The sequence below is a fragment of the Melospiza georgiana genome, chromosome 5 (assembly GCF_028018845.1).
Source record: "Melospiza georgiana isolate bMelGeo1 chromosome 5, bMelGeo1.pri, whole genome shotgun sequence".
NCBI classification, from domain to species: Eukaryota; Metazoa; Chordata; class Aves; order Passeriformes; family Passerellidae; genus Melospiza; species Melospiza georgiana.
This window is the reverse complement of record NC_080434.1, coordinates 56959539-56985694: the sequence shown is the minus strand read 5'-3', so window position 1 is coordinate 56985694 and position 26156 is coordinate 56959539. Positions and strand designations below refer to the sequence as shown.

General features: G+C 40.0%; 1 protein-coding gene across 7 annotated transcripts in view; it reads right to left on the bottom strand.

The window, feature by feature from the left end:
* Nucleotides 1-2925: 2925 nt before the first annotated feature.
* PPP2R2C (protein phosphatase 2 regulatory subunit Bgamma) overlaps nucleotides 2926-26156 on the bottom strand; it is a 131836-nt gene continuing 108605 nt past the window's right edge. For all 7 annotated transcript variants that reach the window (XM_058023982.1, XM_058023984.1, XM_058023988.1 and 4 more), the window contains 3 exons: nucleotides 18010-18179; nucleotides 13293-13384; nucleotides 2926-3416 (listed from right to left, as the gene is read on the bottom strand). In XM_058023982.1, coding sequence (XP_057879965.1) covers nucleotides 3125-3416; nucleotides 13293-13384; nucleotides 18010-18179 — 554 coding nt within the window. In that variant the 3' untranslated portion in view covers nucleotides 2926-3124. The remainder of the gene's footprint in view (nucleotides 3417-13292; nucleotides 13385-18009; nucleotides 18180-26156) is intronic.

Here is a 26156-nt window from a genome sequence, read left to right as displayed (position 1 = left end):
TACTAAGAACTACATAACTTGGAGCCAATGAACATCGAACCAATGAATCTCTATGGGTCTTGACTGTAAAAAGTCTGTGAAAAATCTGGTAAAATTCATGTGTCATGGAATTTTTTCTGTCCACGCCAGAACAACATCCTGATCAGAAATAAAGTAATGCCTTGATTCTCTAACACTAAAAATGTTGGAGGGCTTTTGCTCCTCCTACAGTCTTGGTGACAACACCAATGCCATTTTTTACCTGTGACTTCATGTGTCAATTCACACTGCCTCTGATTCCATCTGCAGGCGACAGAGACTCAAGACTCCTGAAGTCCAGGTTGGGCTATGAGCAAAAGAAAAAGCTGGTCCCAGGACTGAACCTAAATCATGTCTCCAGCTCTGCTAGAGCTGCCCACACTCTTCACCATACAACACCCTCATCCCACTCATGGCATGTGTTCCCTCCTCCACCTGCCACAACACTTGAAGTTCCCACAGTAGCTTGCCCTCCGTGTCCTGATCCCTGTGACTCTTCCTCCTCTGTAGAATGAGCTAAAACAGCTCTTTCTTGCCTAGCTTAAAAATAAGCTGTGCCTTGAAGTCATCTATTTATGCCTTTTTTGGTTGTAGTTTTATTGAAAAAGCTGGTATTAACATATTTATATTTTTATTCAACAACAGTTAGCTAATTTGTGCAACACAAAAAATGCAGCCATGAACAACAGCTTTCAAAACAATCAGATTTACCAACTTTACCATCACTTACTCTACACCACTGAAAGCTCAAACTAAAAAGAGAAAGTTAGTTGGAAACGTTCACAATGACAATGTTGACTTTCATACATTCAAGAAACCAGTTACCGACCTGTAACAGCGATGTCAAAGACAGGAACGGAATACTGGTCTTTGAAAGGTTTCTATTTATTTCCTCTAGAATTACTTAATGGTATTTTGGTTGGGTATTTAATTAGTTTTATAAAGCTCCAAAGATATATTTGTTTATTTAATTTTAACACGTTCTTTTTGGTACCCAAAGCTGTAACAGAGTAAGGTACTTCAAATTAAAAAAAAAAAAAGGTTGCTTTAAGATCTGCTTTATAATAAGTTATCTATAGAATCTTACTTGAGAATGTTCAAAGGTAAATATATGTTTTACAGTATCTCTAGCTGTAAATGCCAATATGAGCTGATAGCAATTTTTTTTTTCTTTTTGAGCTGCAAAGATTAATGTAGGGGTCCAAAAGTCAAAGAAATTGTATGACACCCTTGAAGCAGTAGTTTGGCATTAACAAGTTCTCTATACAATTTACCACACTCTTAAACCTTTTTACAAGGAAAAAGAAAAGGAAAAAGCAATTTTGTTAAATTCCGTTAGAATAAATATGTACATATACTGTCCATGCCTGCTACAGCAAACAGTATTTTATAAACAAACATTCTTTGTTCCCTTTAAAATCACCCTACACATTTCATACTGTATGTGTTCGTGTGGCTGGAAACTGGTGCACGTGTTTGTGCTTCTACACACAAAATATACAGCATTGATCTAGAAAACTTCAGACAGATTTCAGGTGTGTTGTTGAGATGTCATATAAAAGCTCTAGACTTTGCTTTTTCATTTCTTGTATGCAGATTTTCACCCACCCTTCCCACAAACCAAAATACAAAAGCATGCAGATCCCTTCATCAGTACATTCTCCACTTACCAAGAAATCAGTGCATAATGGCTTAAAGACTTTTTTTTCTGAGGAGTTTTAATATGGGCAGGTTAACAGGTCATGTGAGTTGTGCTCTTTTATTCATGGTTAGAGTAGGAATCCTTTGGGATATTGAATTTTCTGCCAGAGCTATTGAGGGTGCAGCAGAACTTTCTTTTCCTGGATTAAGAGGACTTCCTGCCCGTTCGGGTACCATTCCTGCATGCCCTACTTTGTGTGTACTTCCCTTTTCCATTTATCTCACTCATCATTACAGAACAGAGATCTAACAGCATTTCTGTGGAGGAAGGTTTGGTTAGGTTTGGATTTTTCAAATTTTCATGTTTCTCCAGGACTAACTTTTTCTTCCAGAAGTGGCCTCATTTCAAAGTGTTAAAATTCACTGAGTGGTGCTGCCTCTCACAGTACCATTCCTTTATTCCCCAAAGGCCAGGATTAACACAACCATCCTGCAAACAACAAACAAGGGACTTTATCAAGTGTCTAGCAGGGGTGTAACTTTGTTCCCACTCAAGTTGGTTGCTGCTTTCAAGGAGAGCACTTCTAGCCAAGGTTTCCAGAACTCCAACCCCAAATGGCAGCACGGGTTTGTGTGTGAATTGCCAGGCTGTGTCTGACCAGCCAGTCCCTCCAGAGTTGCAATGCCAAGTTTTGTAATAGTCCTCACACAATGAAGATACTACTTATTGTTTTAAATAGAGCAAGAGAACCATGGAGAATAAACTTCTTAAAATAAGCTGGCTGAGTAACTGTACCAGTCTGTCACTTAGTCACTTGGGAAGGTGAAGCACAAAGCAATGTGTTAAATAAATAAATAAATAAATAAATAAGAGGGTATTGTAAAGAAAGGATTGGGATGGGTGAGATGGGGCAGCTTTTCACCAGCAGGATTCTGCTTCCAGCTCTAGCTCTCATGAGGTCCCTCCAATGTGCCACATGCACTAAAGGGATGTGGCTATTCATTGCTTCAAACAGGCTCAGCCTAACTGAAAGACAGGAAAACAACACTGGGAAAAAAAAAAAAATAAGAGACTGAGGCAAGAAGCTCTAACAATGTGGTAAATGCTGTGCACTGCAAAAGCAGGAAGGGCACCAGAGCACCACAAACCACTGAGACCCTCAAAAGGATGGATGGGGGCTGAGGAGCCTCAGCCCTCCTCAGGAACACTCCTAAACTGAATAAATATCCCTGTTTGTTTAAAGGAACCGATACAGACCACAGTACTGGATTTGCACTCGTGCCTTTTACTCATACAGTTGCAGTGATGGAAAAGAATTGGCTTGCCACCAATAATGATACAGGCTGAGGGATGAAAGGATGCAACCTACAAATCCCACCACAGAAGCCACAATTTTTGTGAAGATCACATCCTTCTACAACTCTCAAGAGGCTGGTTTGTAAATATAGAGGGATATTGATAAATCTAGTGCATTTCTGAGTTCACTTTATCCTGAAATATGTACAGATTGTTTGTCGCTGCTATAGCAATGATGTTCTCGGTTGGGTGCCATGCTGTGTGCAAGATCTTCTTAGTAAAGTCCAAACTGTCAACACTGATGTCATCTTTCCTCCTCTTGCCTCCCACGCAGACTCTGCGGGGCTTGAGGATGGCTCGTGGTTTGCTGCTCTCCCGGGAGGCCTCCAGGGTCACGTCCCGCTTGGTGTTGCGGTCAAACATTCGGAAGAAGTTGTTGTATGCACCTGTCATTATCACACTGCAGAGAGACAGACAGAGAGACACAACAAAGGCACTTAAACTGCAGCCTGTGCAAAGCCTACCAACATGCCTGGATCAGGACGGCCAACTTTGACCTTAGGGTCAGCTGTCTTCTGGTTTCAGATGGGAAAGAGTAAGGAAAAAAAGGGGTTTTCCAGTGCTCCCCAGAATGAAGAGTTTTCTTCTACCAATGCCTTCCCCTCCCACATTATTCAATGAAAATTACAGTTCATCAAGTAATGTCTGCTCCCTGACATCATCAGAATCACATCAGAAGATAATAAAAGCAACATGTTTCAATAAGTTATTTTTAATTACCCTCCAGCTTTTTATGAGTGCTTAAGGATCATACATTTCAGGATTTTTCCCTTTCTCTAGAACCTTATCTTTAATGGTGGCTGAGTTTAACTATGATTCCAGAAAGAGTTGTAAAATTTCCCACATAGTTCAAAATCTTTTGATACAAGAGTAAGGTTTAGTACATAATTATGTATTTTAAAGAAGGGTGTTTTGAAAGGTTCTGAAAAAAAACACACTGAATTTGCACATATAAATTTTTTACAGATGAAACTTTTTCTTGCTGATGCCACAGATCTTGCAAGCCAAACATCGTGAAAATTTTTATCTACAATGCTTCTTAGAAATAAATACACTGGTGTCAGGATTCTGGCATCTCTTATATGAAGTTTGAATGAAACATCAAGTCAGGATATATTTCTGGGTCTGGGAGAAAGGGACAAAAACCATACCTCGATCTGTATAAAAATTACCTCATTAGTCAGTTTGCAGTTTGAAATAATAGATTGCCAGTTGCTTCATTCCTCTATCCCTAGGGGAGGATATTTTGTCACTAACTTTAATGAATTCAGGATTTCATCCATGGCCCCCAGGTTATTGGATTAGCATAATCATGGGTTTCAGAGCCTTGTTTGAAAGCTCATCCCCTGTGAACTTTTTCCATATGTGAAACCAGGGCTGTTCTCTACTCTCCTATCTCAGCCCCAAACAGGGTGGTTTTGTTCTGAATTTCCATTCTGTAAGAGGGTACCACCCCAAATGGTCAAGTCTCCATGGAAAAAGCTGCACAGTTTTAAGACTCAGGCAATCAGTAACTATTTGACTTTCTAATAGAGCCCAAAAGAACATATTTGACGTGCATGGCATTAATAAACAAACCTCCATCTCAAATAAATGACAGCTGCTTTCACACTTTGCTGTTGGGGGGGGATATCTGTGTTGAGCAGCAGACTGGCCAGGGAAACGTGGAGCATATGGGAGAACACTGGAGAGCTCACGGGCACAGGAGAGCCCCACTCTCCAGCACACAGACACTCCCCAGCTGACAGGATTAGATGCTCCTGCATTCAGGAGTGCCTTACAGTGTGAGCACAGCCTCCAGCCAGAGCTGCCTTGATCTCATTTGGGGCCATTAGGAGTGACTGTAACACAAACGAATGATGCACTGGAAAAGCACAAATGTGAGCTGTGACTACAGCTGGGGATGGGAGCAGAGCTGGCTCCAGAGCTGCTAAAGGGTACCTGGAGTGGCTGTGCTGGGTTTGCACACTGGGATCACCCAGCTCCCCCCTGCTTCCAGGGCTGCTGGTGCCATGCTGCAGCCTGAAGGCAGCTGATCCCACACTGAGCTCTGTGCAGCCCCTGGAGTGCCAAAGGGAACGGCTGCAAAGCAGAGGGTGCAGCACAGAGACCCAGCACACACTGCCCTGGGCAGGAGCTCACCTGCAGCCTTCGTCCCATGGAGAGGGGCTGCTGGGGGAGGCACAGGGGCACTTGTCCACATCCAGCTCTGGCAGGGAGCTCCTTGCTGCTCTCCAGCAGCAGCACCTGCCCCTGGTTGCCTGCAGAGATGTTTCCATTTCCTTCTGCACCCACTAAAGGCTGGGTGCAATCCTGCCTAGCAAGGCACAAGTTAACAACCTCACAAGCTAAAAAACAGGAGTCAGTGTGACAGCTTGATAAAATGTATCCCAGAAGCTGAAGAAAGCCTATTGATCAAGATTAGTGCCCATTGCAGAAATTGAATCAACAGCAGTAAATCAAACGTTTCATTCCTTCAAAATCACCATGTCTTGTCATTACAGCTCCTGCTGTAATGGGTATTCGCAACATGAAAAAGTCGAGGTTATTTCATAGCTCAGCACTAGCACACACAATTTGTGATGCAGTCCATCTGTATATTTTCCCCCAGGCAAAATTGTGGAACGGGTTCATGAGGCTGGGGCACCCCTGCGCCCCGGGCTGCAGAGCTGTGGCTCCCAGGGGAAAGAGGAGCATCCCTCCCGGTGGCAGTGGGAACTGTCAGGGAAGCAGCTTTCATGCTGGCAGAGTACCAGTGCACCAAATGCAGAGAGAGGTGTTTGTTAAGGGTCTTATTTTAGAAGGTTTTGCTTGCAGTAAAACTGCCTTTACAGTCCATTTGCTTTTTAATTTCTTGAACTCTTGCATATTTTTAAAAGTCTGCTTTCTTCAGTTGGATTTACTGCAGTTATTTTTTAACATATGTAGATGACTACTTTTCATGCTGGCCCTATTTTCTGCAGTTTAATGGCTCAGTAAAAAACAGCATTATGTAAATGAGAAAGTGTCCATTCTTGTTCAAGGTCACAAACACAGATGGATTATAACCTTACCTGCTGCTTAAAGTAATAAAAGAGAGTGACAACTAGATGTAAGCCTGCAATTTTTTCCTGTTCAGGAAAATACAATGTACAATAATGGAGTCTATGTGATAAACAGATTTTTTTTTAAATAATGGAATATAAATTGTAGCTCAATGTAGTATTCCCAGACACTGCTCTGCACAGCAGTGTTATGACAAGGACTTGCACAAAACCCTTGCAGGAGAGGCTGGTCCAAGAAGCCAAAGCCCCTCATTCAAAACAGCCCATGCTACTTCATAGGTGTGTAAGGCAGCAGCACAGAAAAGCTTTAATTTTCCACCTTTAATTCTCATTAGAAGACAGGTTAACAAGCTGTGCTGCACAAGGTCAGAGGTACCATCATCTCTGCCCTGCAGAGGTATTTTGGAATCAGAACACACCCCAGTGCACCCCGAGGAGCACTGATAGCTGGAGCTGAGCTGCAGCCCGACTGCACCAGCTCAAAACACCACAGCCACAGGCAGCATGATTACAAAAAAACACCCAAATAAAAAAACACCACACCTCATCTCCTCCCAAACAAACCCCTCAAACCAACCAAACAAAAAAGCAGGGAAAGACCCCAGTGGGTGCACCATGACTACCACTACCTGCATTTCCCCGTCTGCAGCCCAGCCAGTGGAGAAGGAGAAACACCCCACACCTGCAGGCCAGGAATGCATTCACACAGCCCCAGTTCACCCTCCTGGGCTGCCCCAGGCAGGGAATGCTTCCCTCTCAGCACAGGGCTGCTCTGCAGAGCACCTCGAGTATTCTCTGCTCCCTCTGCCTGATCTGCTCCAAGCAAGGTCCTGGCAATTCTTCAGGTATGTGTGTTTGGAGTGACACCACAAAATGCTACTGATTCCTCCTGCCTGCACTGGCACAGTTGCTTATCAGTGATGTGATCTGAGGCACCTCACTGCCAAACTTCAGCCCTCATGTGGGGTCACTGCAGCCCAGTCTTACCCCTCCTTTTTCTTTACCAGAAATAACAAATATATTTTTACAGAAGGTAAAAGGTGAAAGGGAAAACTCCAGTGCAAGAGCAATCCTTACTTTTATTGACTTTTCACTCCCTCCCTAGACATGGTTCTGTTATTTTTTTCTTTTTCTTCTTCTTCCCTCCAATTCTGATTTGCCTTTACCACATTTTCCAGATAGGTTTCCCTTTCCCTCCTCTCCTCATTCTCCCCTCTTCTTTCATTTCCATCAATCCTGCTCTACAGCTTTTAAATAAAAACCTGCCTTATCTGCTTCTCTCTTCCTTTCCCCACCCCTTTCAAGTCTTTGTTTTACTTCTGCAAGTCTCATTGCTCACCCTTTCTGCTCATCCCCTACCCTCCAGTCTTGCAGACAACTTGCTTGGCTCTCCAGGTGTTTTGGCTTGCATCCCTGCCTTCTTTGGGCTGAAAGCTCGGGAAACAGCAAATCCCCAAGAACCAAAGCTCATTTGGGCAGGAGAGGTAGTTCCCAAATTAGCAGAACATTAACTCTACACCTCCCACTCAGTTCAGGCTTCTTCACTCTATGCTGCATTGATCTGGTACCCAGCAATAATTCAGGTAGGGTTGTTTTTTCTAAAAATAAAATTTCAATCTGTAAAATTGTCTGAAGTAAAGAATTTGAGAGAATAGAGTTCTTCCTGTTTGCACTGTAACAGTAATACCCAAAAGGAGCAGATGTTTATCTATGGATAATGATTTTATTAAATATAACACCAACATTGTACCACTGGAGTTTAATTTAGGGCCAGAGTTTTAGGGTATACAGAAGCAGCCTCTCAACTACTGATGGCTTCAGCATCTTTAATTATTTTAATACTTTTAAGCATCTGAGTCTCAATATTTTGGTTTTGTTAGTGACTTTTTTAAATGAAACAATTCAGTATGGGATTTTCCCTGCTAAAAATTTCTGCTTCTCTTGGGTGGTCAACAAATTCTCTACTTCATCAGCTTCAAAGGCATTTGAATAGGATTTTCACCATTTTACTAACCTGCAATGAAATATTCCATAATACTTTTTAGGCAATGAGATTTCATCAAACATGTCAGTCACTAAGAACTGGCATATCTCGGTATTTCTCAGATTTGTTATTCCCATACTTCAAGCCAACCTCTTAAATGTTATCCATGTTGCAGCCATCCTTGCACTCAAGGGTCTTCATCAAAATGGCTCCATTCAGCTGCATTCCTGGATGCCAGGGATTACCCTGAAGATTTGGGCTATCTGCTGGAATTAAGGCTTGCTTAAAAACCAAACCGTTACTTGCTCCACATTGCTTTGTGTTGCTTTTCTTGTTTAGGGTTTTTTGTTTATGGATTTTTTTGTGGGTTTATTTAGCTCTTTGAAAATTTTTGGGCTACCTCTGGCCCAAACTAGTCTTCCCAGATGCAGAGAAGTTTTTATTCACCTGCAGATTCCTACTGTCTGGAGAAATTCAGCTCATTTCATAGCTCCCCTCATTCACTGTTGCTCACGAGACCATGGAGGCCATGGGATGGTGTGACAGGACAGAGCAAGGCTCAGCAGGGCTTCAAGGACCCCCACACACCCTGCTTAAGGCTGATAGAAAAACAAAACCAGCCCAGCTGCCCTGCCCCTCAGTGCAGGTGTGGCAGCAGAACATCATTCCTTGGGGCAAGAGGCAGAGCTTGGACTTTGCAGGGGAGAGGGGAGGAGACTCAGAGAGCAGCTCCCACCAGAGCCTGCCCCACACTTGCAAATATCAGCAAAGATGTCCCTCAGGCACCCAGCATGAAAAGAGACCTTTTCTTTGACCTGAAACTGTCTCCCAATTATATTTTGAGCCCCTAAATTTTCAGTATTTCACTGCCACGTGTACCAGTGCAGAGCAGAACATCTGCAGCCTCTTAGGATTAACATGTGAAGTCCACCAGATCTGGTTTCATGACAAGCTGACCCAATGAAGGAAGAGTTGATTCCAGAAAAACTCTTAAAGAACATTTTAAATAAGAATAAGATGGAGGATTTATTATAGCAAAAGGAAAGGAGGAAGGATTGTTGCAAGCAATGAACTCCTGAAATACTGGGAAATTTTTCTGTATGCTGTGCTGTAAAGTCACTGACTCCCCATCACAAAGAGGGGAATTTATTTAAACCTGCTAGAAAAACTTGGGACACTTGACTTGGATTCAGGGTTGTGGCACCCTGGTACAGCTGGCTGGCATAGGACTGGGAATATGAACAAGGGATCCCCAAGTACTTCCAAGCTCTTATTTGACATGCCAAGCTTCGAGAGCATGGAGTGTGCTGCCAGACAGGAATAGACTCTTAACATCTCATCCAATGGGATCTGCCAACTCCTGATTAGAGTGAAGGCTGATGGATATTCAGGGTGATGAATGACAGTTCAGTAGGAAAGGACTGACTGAACAGTTGTGTGTGACTTCACTCATCTGCTTGCAGCATATCACTTATCATGATGGTAGTTAGAAGTCTCTCTGGCAGGGGTCCTATACACCCATTCATTTGAAATCTTAAAAAAAAAAAAAAAGCAGTTAACTAAGGTATTCACTTGCTATTACAACGAATTGGGTTTTATTTGGGGTTTTTTTCCTGCTTCTTTACCACACAAAAAGCTACAAAAGTGTTTCTTTTTTAAGGTAAAACCGAAAGCTGTTGACAGTGGGAAGAAAACTGTGTCCTCCAGGTCCTTATTAAAAGACTTGACTTTGGATGTGAATGGAAGAGCTAAATTAAACTGCTGTATAAGTAGAACTCATGTATTCTACATAGTCATGTAATGATGTATACACAATAAAGATAGCATGATTTTTGTGTAATATACTCAACTACAGATAATACATGCTCATCTGGATGAATTAGTGTGAGACCCCTGCTTGGCTCCCTCCCCTGACCACTGTTGCCAAAGTACACAGTGATTAATGTGCCCTTCAGCAGATGAGATCAGCTCTGTCTGATTGTATTAGTTCCTGCTCATTGGAGTAACTGAGCATCAATCACGTTCTAATCAGAGCTCATGTATGTTGATTATTTTTGTGAACAGCCTCACCATCAGGTTCTATCACAGCAAAGATTAATTTCTTAGTAATGACAAAACTTAATACAAAGTATTTTCACCTAAATAATAAACACACTTTCATTTTTAACTGAACAATCCAGTCAGTATAAATTGTCATTATAGCTTTGAAGTCTCCAAAAGGTAAAACCAATACATTTAGAACTACAGTCATTACTGTTACGTAGATGGATTAATAATCTATGTACTGCAGCATCTCTATGGAGTGCAATTATCAATATGGAATTTTTACCTTTAGTAATAGTCCTTTTTAAAAACTGCATAGGAAGAGACTCAAATTAAGTAACCTTACTGTTCAAATGAACTGTTTTTTAAGAGGTACCAGTACCTAAGTATTATTTACACTATGATCCTCCAATAAAAAATGTCCTGGTAACATATAGAAATACTTATGATATTCATAAAGCAAGGAGCTCAGAGGAGTGAATAAAAAAATGAGCATCAATTCTCATACATCTGACTCCTAAAAAGAAATAACTAAATTAAAGAGAGCCCTTTTCTTTTGTCAAATGTTTCCAGTGCCAACTCTTTACTTGAGAGTTTCTTACAATCAAGAGCAGCACATTGTGCTTGGTGACGGGTTTGGTAATTGTGCATGACTAATAACGCCTCAGTGTCTGGGCAGTACAATAAATGAAGCCCTCACAATCTAATGTTCCCACTTAATAATTACTCCCTGCATTGATCTTTCTGATCTGTCAAGTAGGAATGAAAATATTACACTCACTTTAAACCCTGATATTGAACAAGAATTCCATTACTAGCAGGCAGCTATCCAGAGAGTGGTCTTACCACACTAATGAGGACAGCAGCACTTCATCTGCCCAGAGGAGAGAGACTCTAGGCCTGGGAGTAACTGGCTGCCCAACCTGTAAAATGCACTAGGAATTCCCATCAAGGATAAGCAAAATGGTTTGTAAATACCTGAAAAGTCCTAGATCTTTTTCAAAGTTCCCCAATATCTACATTATTTGAATGCACTGCTGTTCTGTGCCAGACTTAGGCAGGAATCAGCACTGTCTGTTTTCCAATAAACACATTAAATTTTGTATTTCTAGTAGGGCCAAACTCAAGCCATGACCACACTGAGAAAATCCTCTGCCAAAACAACCATTCATGCATTGGTTTGGGAGTTTCAGAGAAAAGCCCCAAAACCTGGATCTTCCACTAAACTTTCTGTGAGTCATTCCCAGTCTTTGACCATACCAAAGCCACAACAGCTGGTCCCCAAGCTTCAGTGACAGCAATCTGGGAAGTATTTTTCTCAGTATGGTCCATCTATGTAATTTTAAATGGCCAGCAGTTGGTATCACAAGGGACACTCAGTGCTGAGTTAATTTTTGTCAAAAAAAAAATCACTCTGGCAGGCAGGCATTAGAGAGAATGGAATAAGTATGAATTTTCATTTGCACAATGAATGATACAAGGGTAAAGTTTCATTTTTTGGCAAAGACAGAATCTTTCCATTGGGCAGGCAGAGGAACTGAGCAAAGGAAAGTAGTCCAAAGAGAAGGTGTCCCTTACCAGTGTACAGCATAACACTGATCTGCATTTGTGGAGCACAGGACTAGAAGAGACTTTGTTCTGCCCTTTCAAATTCAGACCTGTAATTTTAACCAAAGTAACGTATAACTGCTTTCACAAATTTCCTGAGCACCACCACCAGAACAGTTGGGTTTCTTGTGTTTGCACCACTGAGGACGGGAAGGCAGCTTGTCACTGTTTGGACAGGTATGAACTACCTCTAATTTCCAGGTTATAACTACCTGTTGACTCTCAACACCTGCCTGCTGTTGTGCCATTATCACTCACATTTACCTTAGCTAGATTCTCTTCCTCCCTATGTATATCTCCTTGGTATACTTAGTACAAGCAAGTAAAATCTTGGCTTCTCTTTTGCTAAGCTGATGAAAACCAAAGTCCTGGCCTCTCTCCTTTAGAGCAGCTGTCCATCTGCTCAATTAGTTCATCCACCTTGGAGATGAGGGACAGGAAATGTGTAAATGCAGTTCATAGGTCTTTGAATAAGAGCCCAACACAATGTCACCATGACTCCTTTCTCTGCTGGATAGCCCAGTATTGCCCATTCAAGCAAGTATCATATTTGTCTTTCACAGATGTCTCAGACTGCCTGTTTCACAGCCCTTGCCCACTCCAGGGTGGGTAGGCCTGCTTCAATACAATGAGACAGACTGTTTTCCAAAATGAGAGGCTGAGCTGAAGGAGCAGTTCTAGGCTTAGTGCCAAACTTCTGCCTCTTGGCTCCTAACTCTGCTGAACCAGGAGTCACTGTGTGTCACTCAATATTGGCTCCTGTGCTCTCTTTCACATGCATTTTGCAGACTACTAATCCCTTCCAAAGTCACCTAGCATATGAATGTCCCTGGGAGTTATTTCCAACTGCTAAGATGAAGATTGTGCTCTTTTTTTAACTAAAATCCTCACCTTGCATTATACTCTTGGATTTTATCCATTTTTATTAACCCAGTCCTCTTGGCTGCTCAGCTATTCCTGTACCTTATTCCTACTCCACAAAGCACTGCCACCATTTTCCAGCATTAGGGCATTAACCCACTCCATCCTTGCTCAAGCTCTCTGACTTGCTCTAGCATTACTCATTAAAATGTTCAACAAGATACAATGTCCAAGATAAAGAGAACCTCTCCATCAGTACATAGGGAAAGGGACTGCTCTGATGGAGGGAGATATCAGAAGTGTAGAGAGAATCAGTGGGTGCCTGTGATGGTCCTTCCTCACACCCATTTCCAGCAAGGGAACTGAATTTCTGAGGTAGCTCACGTGCAAATACAGGATCATGTAAGTTTCCTTAGTGTGTTGGTGGGATTTTGTGAGTTGGCATCAGTCTTTTTAGCTTTTGCAGCCTATTTATGATTTGGATGAAGATGGACATAATTTGAAGGGTTTTTTTCCCTTAAGGCCCGAGCCAATGTTATTAAGGCACACATCATTTCTAAGGCAGAGACACAACTGCACAAACATCCAAATCTTCTATCTTCCCAAACACTGGAATGTGATTTTGCACATTGATGTGGAGAATAATCACCTGTAACTGCTTTTGGTTTGCTCCCCATCATATGGGAGGTGTTTTGCCAAAGGAGGACAGTGATGGAGAGAAGGATGGATTGATTACCTGTCTGATCCATTCCATGCACATTCAAACTTGTCAAAGATGCAGTCGTTTTCATAGAGGGAACATAACTTGCTTCTAAGGTAATCATGGACCTGTTTTAAAGAAAATAACTGTTATTCTTGAAATCAAAGAAAATATAAAACTCCACAACCAGCCTTTCATTTTTTGCATAATCTCCCATGTTCTCTTTCAAAATATGCCGCATAGATTGGTAGCTCTGCAGAAGATGCTGCATTTAAGCTCCAAAGAAGCTAACTGTACTTTTCCACAGCCTAGTTAACCAGGTGCTACAGAATTACTGTTGTAGGAAGGCACAAAACAGGCTTCCCTCAGCAGGCTGCAGACCACCCCTCTTCAACATATTTGTTTCCTGCTTGAGTGATTTTCTCAGTGCTAGCCTAATTCCCAGAGACATTTCACCAGCTGATACCCTAGATGGGCTAATTAATGTGCAAGAAATCTAATTTAAATAGTAACAAAAATGCCATATTCCAAGATAAGTGGGTTCTCACTTATGGCAGAAATAACTTGGCTCTATTAAAAGAACCTTTATGGTATGACATTTATTTTTGTAAGGTATTTTAGAAGTCAAATACAGCACAAGGTTGCAGTTGCACAGGTTGCAAATAAGAACACTAATTTAGCCCAAGGATTTCTCCTATTTGGCTGAGACTTAAAAGCAACATTGCAAATTCTCACTTACTAACTATAAAAGTGAGAGTAGCCGGCAGATCTCTCTCCTCTAGGCCACACATCTCTGAATAAGGATTATCATAAAGAGATCTCATGCAAACTGTTTCAGTCTTTTGCTTAATTTGATTTGTTTTTCTTTTGGATTATTTGGTTTATTTCATAAGGAAATAAAAAGGTACAAAATCCCTGCCTAGATCAATTTACTAACGCACTTCCACTCCTGATATTTTCTTCAGCTGTTGTAGAAAGTGTAAAACAAAGATGTGTAGGTGACCTCCTGGAGAAATACACCGATCCAATGGCCCACGGGTAATTTAGCTCTGTCATTCTGAAGTTACAGGCTCTTGCAAGTCCAGTTCCTGCTCATGGATGCCCAGCATCCTCCTCTGGCCTGAAGGCACAAACATTTCTTCTAGTAACATAGCTTCTGCCAAGACCAGATGAGGGACAATGAACTTTCACTTAGATTTTCTTTAAACTTACCCATTTTTGATAGTCAAATTGTACAGTATCCAAAGAATATTTGTAATGTAAGATTACTAAGGATTATAAATTTTAGTTATGGATCAATTTTCATTAATAAATGAACACTGAACTGCTCATTAACAGATGTCTTATACAGGAATTAATTGGCAAATGGCAGATAGAACATTCCACAATTAAATGCACCATCACAGTGAGCAATAGGTCAGAACACCTACTATTGATGCAGTCTCCTACACTCTCTAATTAAATCCTTTCCCTTTCTCTTTACTTAAAACCTTTTTGTGTTAGCAGTGTAATTTGTTACAGAACTGGAATTCTTTCCTTTGTCATGTTTGTGAGCTCCCAACATTTGGAAGAAATAGAAAGGTTGGGTAAGGCAGAAGGAAGTTGATCACATTTCCCTCCCTGACTGTCATTTCTAGGTTTTTCTCTTGTTACCATTTCCAGCAGCCATCTGGCATGACCACTGTCATGTACACACCCTTTGCAAAGTGTGTCCAAGTCCACAGCTTGGAGCTGTGCCTTTCTATCAGCTTTGTCAAAAAGGATTTTGCAATGCCTCTCTCAGATGTCTTACCTTGTCAAGACTGTCAGACTCACCCTACTGCCCTGGACAACCACCTTGTTCTTTGTGTGGACCTTTTGAGTTCCACATTTGAGCACATTCAGACCCTCAGAGAGACTGGGAAAAACTAATTGTAGGAACACTTAATTTTCACTGTTTGCATATTCATCTGCTTCTACCAGCTGAGGGGAAGATCAGATTTGCCTTGTCTGTTACACCTTGTTCTTACCACATATCAATAATACTTGAAAGCAAACCAAACTCATTCCCCACTAATTACTAAGGACCTTTTCTTCACTGCAACATCTGACCCTCATGGAATTATCCAACAATTCTGTGCTCTGGACTAACACAGCTACACAGCTACACAGGGACCTGTTTTATTGGGACTGAATACACACAACCAGGAATTCCACTGGCAGGTGACACACTGGTCCAAATCCCTGTGCTACAGACCCTGCCTAAAGTGGATCAAGCTATTTCCAGCTATGAATGTGCTCACCTTGCTGCTCCCAAGGTTTCTGCTGGGGTAATTCACCTGGCAGTATCAGGAGAGTAACCTGTCAGGCAGGGCTGCCTTGCAACAACACTCAAGCTCTGGCTATTCCACTGCACTGCTCTCTTAGTGCTGTCCACTGACCATACCCTGCCCTTTTTGCTTTTGTGTGAAACAAACAGGAGAAAATCTTGTTGAAACACTGTCAGCAGATAATGTGTTCAGCAGGGCTGCAGCAGCTGCTCTATGCAATAGCATTGTTTGAGCCACAGCACTGATATGAAAAAGAACCTGTATGAGGAATTAATTCTTGTGTGTCAGGTTTTTAATATTAAAACTGGAAGCTAATAATGAAGCAGTACAGTTATGGACTCTGCTCTTTATTACAACTCTGTGTGAAATCTCCTGTTGTGACCCTCACTATTGCAGCTAGGCAATATCCTACCATGCAGTGGATGAAATGAGAAAATCAATCTTTTAATGAACAGCTTTTAATCTTTTTATGAGGTATTGTCATCGTAATTATGTGGATACATAACTGAAAACGTTAGGTTTATTTGCTGCCTTACAGTGATCTACCCCAAAAAAACCTTTTGAGAAATTGCCAGGTTTGTAGATGAGATTTAGGTTTGTGAAAGAGAGAGATATCTCTAAGACAAATTATTTAAGAGAGTAATTTAAACCACTTTTTCTCAGGAAAGAATTCTCTACTCTCTGCAGCTTAAAAACATGAAAGGTTCTCGGAAGATTTGGATCACATGAATCCTATGGAATCCTGTGCTATTGGCTTCCACGGCCCCTAGTTCCAGATTCTCCTTCAGTCTAGTGCAATGCCCAGCAACACATCTGTATATTCTTTACAAGGATAAATATTTGAAACTGAAAGGCAATCAAATATTTAAGAAGACTGTTATATTTTTCTGTATTTTTTAATATTATATCAGAGCTTTTGTTGTTGTGGGTCTTGTTTTTTTGTTTTTTTTTTTTTCTATAAACTTCTGACTGCAATTATCAGTACTCATTTTTCCCCATCTCAGCATGAAGAAATAAAACTTTTTAATTGGCCCTCCTGTTGGGTGCCAGACTGATTTAAAAGTGACCAGCTTGTTTCACAGCTGCCTGCATGAGGAAATAAAAGCAGGTGTCAAAATCAAGACAAACAGGTTGGCTTGACCAGCTATTCCTCCCCAGGGACAGGGCTGCCTACTAAATTAGCATAGGTATAAAGTAATATATTACCTAAGCTCCCCAAAACTGGGATTCTATTCTATTCTATAAAACATAGTCTCACCCTTACCCTCCCACTCCACTTCCACAGCATATCAACATTTCTAACACATTCAGCATTTAAAGCCATTTTAAGAGAAAACTGGTTCTGTAGACTTAAAGGTAAACAGGCTCAGACTTTCCAATATTAACACATTGAGCAGTGAACAGTGAACATTATCCACCAAAATGTTATGGATGCATTGAAAAACACTGGGGCCCACTCTGTCTACTAAATGCTAGCTAAAAAATACTGGAAAATTTTGCTTGTTTTGACAAGAAATGCTACCAAATTCTCATCATAGTTTTTTTAAAACCAATCTTAATTATAATTACTGTGAATTACTGTATGCCACCTGCTATTGTTTAGACACAGAAAACAAGGGACCTATTCAGCACTGTCACAGGATTGTCTCTCAGTAAGCAGCACAAGCTGGATGAATGGCATTTTTCCTACTTTGCATACACTTTTTTAGGTAACTTAACAGGTTTTTTTCTTACTGCATTTTCATAACAAACAGTTTCTGTGTCACAGACATATTTTCCTTCTTCAAGCCAGAGTCAAAAAATGTAAGCTCAGCCCTCTATTGCCAAACATAACAGATGTCAGAGTACAAACTTAGCTCTGGCTGGAGCCACTGGCATTTTGTCTGGATAATATCTCAATGAATTCAGGCAAGCAGATGTGTCTGTCTGGCATTTGTGAGCTGCTGTGTCAGTGGTGATGCCAGGGTTTAACAGGGAGCACTTCTAGAGCTGGGCACAGGGGAGAAGCACACAGATCAAGTTGTAAAAAGTAATTCTGAAATGCCAAAGGTGTAAACTTTCAGTAGTCCCACCAGGAGCAGAGTGCTAAGCAACACACAAAATCTCTTCCTCGGTTCCTTTTAAATGTTAGTAGTGAAATACATCATTTGAAAGCAGATGCCAAAATGAAGAGATGATTTCTCTTGTTAGAATAATAATTTCTTTCAAGAGCCCAATCCACAGGGAGTGCTACCTTGACTTCCCAGGCTGTACACTTCCTTCCTAATGCTGCAATTGCCCTTTTCCTGCTATAAGGATGCCACTGTGAGGGTTTTAACCACCTTGACTAATTCTCTTAGCTTGCTGCTTCTTAGATAAGGTTATGAGAAGTTTACAGAAACATTCACTTTTTGAACACTGAGATCCTTTTATAATGTTGCATTTTAAGAGTAGGAGATTCCTACCTGGTATGTTTCTACAGGCTTTGTTTCCATGTTCAGATCCCAAACCTTGACAGTGAGGTAATCTCTTGTAAGCATGTATCTACCACTGTGACTGAATTTGACATCTGACACTGAAGAGATAATTTCTGAAAAAAATGATCTGTTACTGGGGTCTTCTGGTTCTTCATAAACTGTTCAAAGAAAAAGAAGCAAGAGACAGAAATCAGAATTGTAGAAAAAATGTTATGTTTTAAAATTTAAGGGTGCATTTCTCATGAAACACGTAATTCAATCTACCAAGGAACATGATATAGAATTAATTGTATATCCAGCACTTAATTTATTCTTTTAACTTTATATAAAAATGCAAACTGTAAGTTTTAAACATTACAATAATTAATGTTACAGCTATGGACTCAAAGCATGACTTTGGGAGATTATGCAAATACACTGGTTAGTTGATTACAGATACCTATAGCAAGGCATTTCATGCCTTCATTCTTTCTGGGATCTGCATACCCCATTTCCCAACATAACCAAAATCCAGGTGTCCCTGTCACATGAGTGGTGTGTACATGGGGTGTCACACGTCCTGGCATCCCTGGGAGGGCTGGTTGCTCAAAGCCTGCCCTGCTTGCTAGAACCAGCTGCCCTGGCTGCACTGGTCATGAATGAAGGCATCCAAGACTAAGGACAAAAATTTTAAAAATCAGCTGCAAATTGCAATCACCTCTTCCTGAGAGGTGAGCATAAAATAGACAGGGGTTTACCATAGTTGGTGTGCAATTGCTGACAGTTCTGGAAAGCACTGAACTCCCTGAATGTGATGGTCAGCAGTTCCGTGAGATCTGACAAGGCAGCAGTTAGGAAATATTGCTTACACGATGTTCAGACATAAAAATCCAGATCCTGTAGCTGTGAGATTGGTCATCCCTGTTCGGCTGTGCATAATAATGACAGTGGATGACTCTACCCCTACCTCAGGGGTGCCTAGAGCAATTGTCTTTCTGCAGGTATCTGTGGTCCTGTGATCCAACTGACCTCTGTGGTGAACTTCAGTAGAAAGTTGGGCTTTCAGGGTCTTTTAACTCTCACAAAATCACAGGGGTTTGGGACCTATGCCTAGAATATTCTTTGAAAATTGGCAATTTAGTGAACTTCATTTTTAAGTTTCAAAAGCAGGTGAAGAAAAGCCATGTGATGAAACAGGAAAGCATGCTGAAAGCAGAAAAACTTTTTACTGTCATTCAAAATGAAGTTTTTTGTACAGTCCACTGGAACATTTCTCTCTCAATTATTTTATCCACGACTATGATGATTCAGACTGTTGGGAGCAACAAGGTTAGTTTCCATTAGGTGAAATAATGTTCTGCTGAAAGTTAAGGGTAAGTACGTGGGTGAAGTATGTGGGGTAATGCAAAAAATTATGGGCAATTTTCTTTGGGGGTGGGCAGTGGAATGCAGCCAGGCGGGCACATGAGAATAAGGTCTATATTTAAACATGCACCACACATCTGAATGGCAATGAACTAGTTCAAAAAGAGTAAAAAACTTTTCAGATAGACTGTAAATTAACAACTTTAAATAGCTCTTTAAAATTTTGCCTAGACATTCTGCAAAGCAGGTATTTTGTAATTATCCTGTCAGATTTTCAAGAGAAGTCTGATGAGCACAAAGCAATTATCATTTCTCATACCTCTTCCCTTTAATCTGTCCAAACTACAGACTTGGCTGGCAGGAATTTCATCCTCCTAATTATGATGGGAAGCTGCTATTAAAACCAGGAAAGAAAAAACCAAAACCCACTCTAACTGAACTACACCTTCATTTATAGCTTAGATATATTTTCTTGGCTCTATGTGGCTCATCCAACTCCCAGTGATTAGGAGATATATTTGTACCTGAATGTTCTGAATTTTGTTAATTAATGAGATTAAACAATTTAATTTGTTATCTGCCCCATTTATTGCTTTTCTATGCTTACTGTGTAAAGTATTAGAAGGACTTAGATTAATTAACTATGGAACTAACAGAGGCATGAAAGTCTCGTATCACTACAGAAAGAAAGACAGCAGCAGAAATTTTAGTAGCAGCAATTCTTTGGAGATAGTTCCTCTAGTCAGCATAACCAACACAGGAAAATTGCTACAAGAAATTGAGGAGCAGCTCCCAGTGAAAAGAAGAGAAAACTCAGCATCTGCCTGAGCAACCAGAAAGAGGCATCAGCCTCAGGAAATGAAGGTAAGAGAGTGTTCTTGGGGCTGGGCTATTTCTGGTTTAGCATCAACATAAGGTTATGCACATACTGCAGAAAAGCACGACCTTCCTTCAGTTTGCCCAATACAAGTGGAGTAATTGGAGACAGAGCAGCAGTGAAGTGATAGCCTTGTGACTCAGACTTCAGGCAAGCAATTCAAATTCAGCCCTGACCTCTCCAAGCTGATGGAAAAAGCCACAGGTCTAGCCCATGGCTTCCAAAACACATTTTCTGTTTATTACTGTTCAGACTTATCTTTTGGAGGCAGCAATCAGCACCTGAAACGTGAGATTTCAAAGCTAGCTTACTTCTCTGGATCTAACTCTTGTTAGATCCGAACTTTACTGACATTTGATTACAGATTCTATCATATTCTTTAATTCATTTCATCATTAATTTAGTAATAACAAACATCTGCCATAAAAAGGGGTATTTAACTTTCATTGCTCTTGTTCTTGATAATGGTCACAGTGCTAATTACATGAAAGACACAAAATTATCTGTCTAACTACCTAATGAACACAGGAATCACAAATGACGTGAGTGCTGAGTTCTCATGTGACACTTGCTCAGACTTAAATGTGACAGGACTCTGGCACAGAGAAATATCATGGAATTACAGAGGAAAGCAGAGAATATCTCTGAGTACAGCCAGTGTTTCAAGAGGAGCCTGCCAGGAAGACACTGTTCCTGCCCCTTATGCCACCAGCAGTCACATGGATAAACTGGGAAGGCTGCTCAGGAAAATAAAAATGCTCAATTCCTTTCTGCACAGCTCACAAGTTAAAAACCGCAGTAGCTTCTTAAAAAAGTCCAGATTTTGCAGAGAAGGATGGGTTCATAGAAGGATACTTGCCAGAGTGCTGTTTTCCTGAATCCTGAAGAAAATCTGTAGCATAAAAATATGCTGCTTCTTTCTTAAAAGGAAATACCATCTGCTGAAAAACAAACTCTTATCTCTCATGAAAAATATTCTTGTTTCCTTGTGGATTTCTCTGATCTAATGCAGAATGGAGACTTTCCTTTTCCAGTGGATAGGAAAAGCATCTCTAATAATGAGATATCTAAAGTTAAATAAATAAAATGGCCAGGAACAGCAAGAGTAGCTGGAAAAGTCCATTTCCCAGCTTCCCTCCCAGACACTGGCCGGGAAGAAAAAAGAAAGCAGGAGCCTCAGGCAGTAACCCAAAGAAGTGTGGTGCACAACACTTGTGGCTCTCATCTGCACTCTGGGGGTCACAGGCGCTGCCACCTCAACTTCCCATTAATATGGGCCTGATTCTGATAGTAAAAGGTTTTAAAATCATAAAATTCAGGAATTAGAAAGAAGCTACTTAGTGGGGCTCTGGAAAAATGTTAAAAATAGACTCTGAAAATGTTAGGCTTTGTGTTTGCCAGATCATGTGAAAGTGCACCTGCCTAAGCAGTATATGATAAATGATATAACTGTTAGATATGATGATTGTTTAGTAATTAAACATAATTATTGTTTAATCGTAAGAGGAATCATGAGAAACTATGTTAGAAGTTTGAGGGGGACCACAAGGAGCCCATGCTTGGCTGAAATCTATATACAATAGAACAATCTAAGTTTAATAATTAACATGAAAGTTATGTAATGATAGAATATAAAAACATGATCATCCTGAACCCATGTTGGAGTCAGATTTGGGTTTGTACCCCTGACACCCAGAGCTCTTCAATAAAAGCACCTGCATATAATCATTCTCGTGATTATGTGTTCCTGACCGCTAACAATTCCACACACCTGAATCTGCTATTTATTGGGAAGATACATCCAATAAGGAAAACCAAAAGCTAACCCAAAGTAATTTTCAAGTTCAATTCTAAACAAGCAGCTGGGCAGAGCTCTAATCGTTGCAGGGTGTAAATTCTGGCATATGTGAACTTTAAGAAATATTAAAAATAATGCTAAAATTGTCTTATATGGTGGGCGCAGTGTCACAATCTGATATAGTATAGAAAATTCTGTATTCCTCCTGAAATCATCACAAGAAGGAAAATTTGAAAATGAACAGAAATCTGCTCCACAGATTTTGTAAGAAATTCCATCAGTCATAGGATAAAAGTATAAACAGCTTTAAAGGCTCATTCTCTCTAGGAGAAAAAAACCCCACTGCTTTCCTTCTACTTACAAACAAATAATAACTTATTAAGGCTTTTTTTTTTTTTTTTTTTTTAACAGGATACTGTTTCTACTTTGTATCCTGTTCTGGAAATTTCTGATTTTATAGTACTTGTTGTTACTTGGTGGAACATGACAGGAAAACCATTTTTTTCATTTTTCATTTTTCATTTTTATTATATAAGCAAGTAAACATTCTACAGCTAGACTAAATTAAGAATTATTACAGATAAACCCCTGGGTTATACTGGTACACAAACAACAGGTGAATTTCAACTGCACCTGAAAATACCAGTGGTGGATCAGGTAATCCCTCACTGGGCTTTAATTTCATAAACACACAAAATGGGCTCAGTCCCAGGCCAAATAATTTATCATTTGAACTAAATCCCTATTTAATTCCAGATCCCAAATGAAAAAATGAAAATGGCTGCAATCTCTGATTAGAATGTATTGGAAAACAGTACTTTGAAATGTATGGGATTTCACTGGTCATGACAGACTAGCTACAGGAATAAAAGAAGCAAGAACCAATATGTTTTCCTAATGGATGATAAATAAAAAAATTTAACCAAAATGACAAATTATTTAACTATACTTTATTATTTTAAATGTCAAATTACCATTATTCCCAGGTCAGCTGTGACTTGCTCTATCACATATTTCATCATAAAAAACCTGAACTAAATTTCATTTGAGCTTCTATGAAAATACAAATATTCTTTCTGTTTTTAAGTACATGACACTTGTTACTAATGTTCAACACAGAAACCATTTTTTTGGTGCTGTTAAATTCAACAAATGCCGCATCTTGAGCTAAGCATAGTTCTGGGCTTATCTCTGATATGGTACAGATCTCAAGACATAAAAAAGGGCAATAAAAATGACCAGAAGTACCAAATGACTTCCATGCAAGGAATGGCTAAACAGACTGGGGTCTCTCAGCCTAGGAAAGACTGAGGGGTGGTAATTAAGAGTGGCATGGAAAGGATGAACAGGGAATGACAGTTCACTTTGTACTCTGTCTCTTCCAATCCACAAGTCGAGGTCACCATGAGAAACCAGGACAGGGTAAGCAGAGAGAAGATGGTTTTTCATTCTACACCTAATTAAGATACTAAAGACTTTTCTGAAAGATATTGTGAATGGTAAAAAGTACACACAGGTTCAAGAGTAACTGCACAACTTCAAGGAAAGGAAAAACCCCAAACATCCATTTCAGTATTGCTGAATGCAGTAACTTCATTACCACTAAGGTCCCTGAACCTCAAGTTTCCAGCTGCAAATTGCAGAGGATAAAGATTATACTTGGTCTGCTCTTACATTTTCTGTTGATGTTGCTACTTAAAATCTATTTTAGAATTTAATGCAAAAGAGTAGTTGAGTTCATTCTAAGTGAATCAAGCCCAACTGCAAGCTCCCATTGAAATTCATGGTCTCTTTATACATTTTAGCTTCATTATTCATGACAATAATTTGATTTACCAGTATTATTTATTCTGTCTTTCACTATCTCTGAATGTTTTATTGTTTTGCATTAAGCCAATCCACTCATACATTCATCTCCCTTGGAAATTCTTTTTCAATAACAGAATATTCTGCTAATGTTGACAACCTTGCCTTCTTGGTCTACACTGATTGATATGGTTATACATGAGAGGGAGTTTTTGAATCTGTTTTCATAAGCAATCTAAAACACAATTATTTTTTGTGAGACACATTTGTTTAACATTTTACATTACCGTAGCCTGTAGCTGTTTATCCTGCTTTAAACTAAAAGAAGTATTGTTTTATATTTCAATTTTCTACTCACTTTTATGTAATTCAGAGGGCACCTCGTTGTGCCCTGGTCACTTACACATCTCATTTTCCTCCTTTTCCTCAAAGCAAATTTCTGACCCTACCTCCACACCACGAGTCTGAAATTTCACCTCCCATCCAGCATTCCTTTATCCAATGACCCAGTATTAAAACCAGGCTTCTCATCAATACCTCTGGAGAGCATGGCTTTTAAAAGTGGAGCCTCAAATCAATATTTAAGAATCTGTTTTACCATCTGCACTGAGTTGCTGCAGCTTGTCACAAACCACAAGGGAGGGTGCATTAGTGCTGAAAGGCAAAGCCAGATCAATAGCTAAAGATCAGTGGGTGGGAGCTTCACTACAGAGTTGCTCAGATTGATATAACTTTGCCACTGAGTTTGTTAATAAAGAGAAATGGTGCTAAAGAGTGAAAAGGAATTGAAAAAACACAAAGCCAATCTAGAAGATCAAGCCTGTTTGAAGTGGGTCTCACAAAGACTTATGTGCACGCCTAATGCCACGTGTTGTGAGCAGTCCCAAGGAGTTAATGGGACACAAAATTACTGCTGCTCTACACACAAACTGATGTGTAAGTCTTTCTGATCTTGATATATAAGATTAGTGATAAGTGGAGGTTTTTTTCCCCCAGTGAAATATGATCTTGAAAGCCGGTTTCATGAGACATTAAAAAGCAGTATTTGCTGCTATTAAAAAAAAATTAAGCAAACAAGACAGGAATTTTAATAGACTGAATAATTAAATCAATCTTCCAGCAATTATTTGCTTTATCTCTGTGTGGCTGGGGGAGATGGGGTTAATGAAACACCTCTTCAATCATAAATCATTTACCATTGCTTCAGGCTTTTCTCTTTCCTCCTAGTATTTGATAGCTAGAAGTACATAAATCAGGTTTTTTCTTCCTCAGATTTAATTTTAACATCTCTTGCACAACTGGAGGAAACAATATATAGACATAATTGCATTTCTGTAGAAACATTTTTGAATTTTCATTACCATGTTTTAAATGTCTTTATACATTCATCCAAACTGAGCAGAATGGAAGCTTTGGAGCCCATGCTAAAGGCAATCTGTTACCAAATTTCAGTGGGATTCCTGTACAAGGAAGGATCCATTCCAGGGTCTAGTTTAGCAAGCATGAAATTGTAGTAACAGACCTTTAGTGACAGTCATAATTACAATATTATCAGGATATGGGCACATTTTTTTTATTGGGGATATAAAATCAGCAATGCATACATGCCTTTGTAGTGCATGCCTAAAAATAAATCCAGAATTAGGATAAAGAGAACAAGCCTTCATCAAGCATGGAGTCAAATCATTTCAGAAGCTCAGATAAGTTTCACTCCTGTCACATGAAAACTTGCAGATTTTGCCTGAAGTGGACATCATTTTGACAGGGGCCTCTCTATGCACAAAGGGAGAGTAATGACTGTCTCTCTCTCAGATGACATGAGACCTGACATGAGACCAGATGCAGAAATTAAAAGCGTCTTTTAGATGTAAAGCTCACACAGAAGAAAAACAAGTTGTCTCTTTTTCAGCCAGACAATAAGCATCATTCATTTGGAAAGGTCAATATTAATTAGCAAATCCAGCAGGGATGGTCTGTCACAGGCTTTTTTGTGCATCTGGTTGTTCTCTGTTGCAAATGAAAGATAATCCATATTCAGTCAGAGGTCTGAAAGGTGTCTTGTCTCTGAAATTCCAACCTGCTTTAAACAACTGGTAAATATAACTAATTTAATTTTAAAAATTCAACATGGTTAAGTAGATTATCCTTGATTTGTGTCTTGGCTGTTTCCATGATTCTGAATTCTTTAAAATCAAAGGTAATTTCAAAAAAGCCCAGCAGATAACCCAACTGAATTACATCCCTGACTGACAGGACAGTGGCATTTATCCTTGGGGAAAGACTGGCACTTCTTTCAGGCCTGGATTTCAA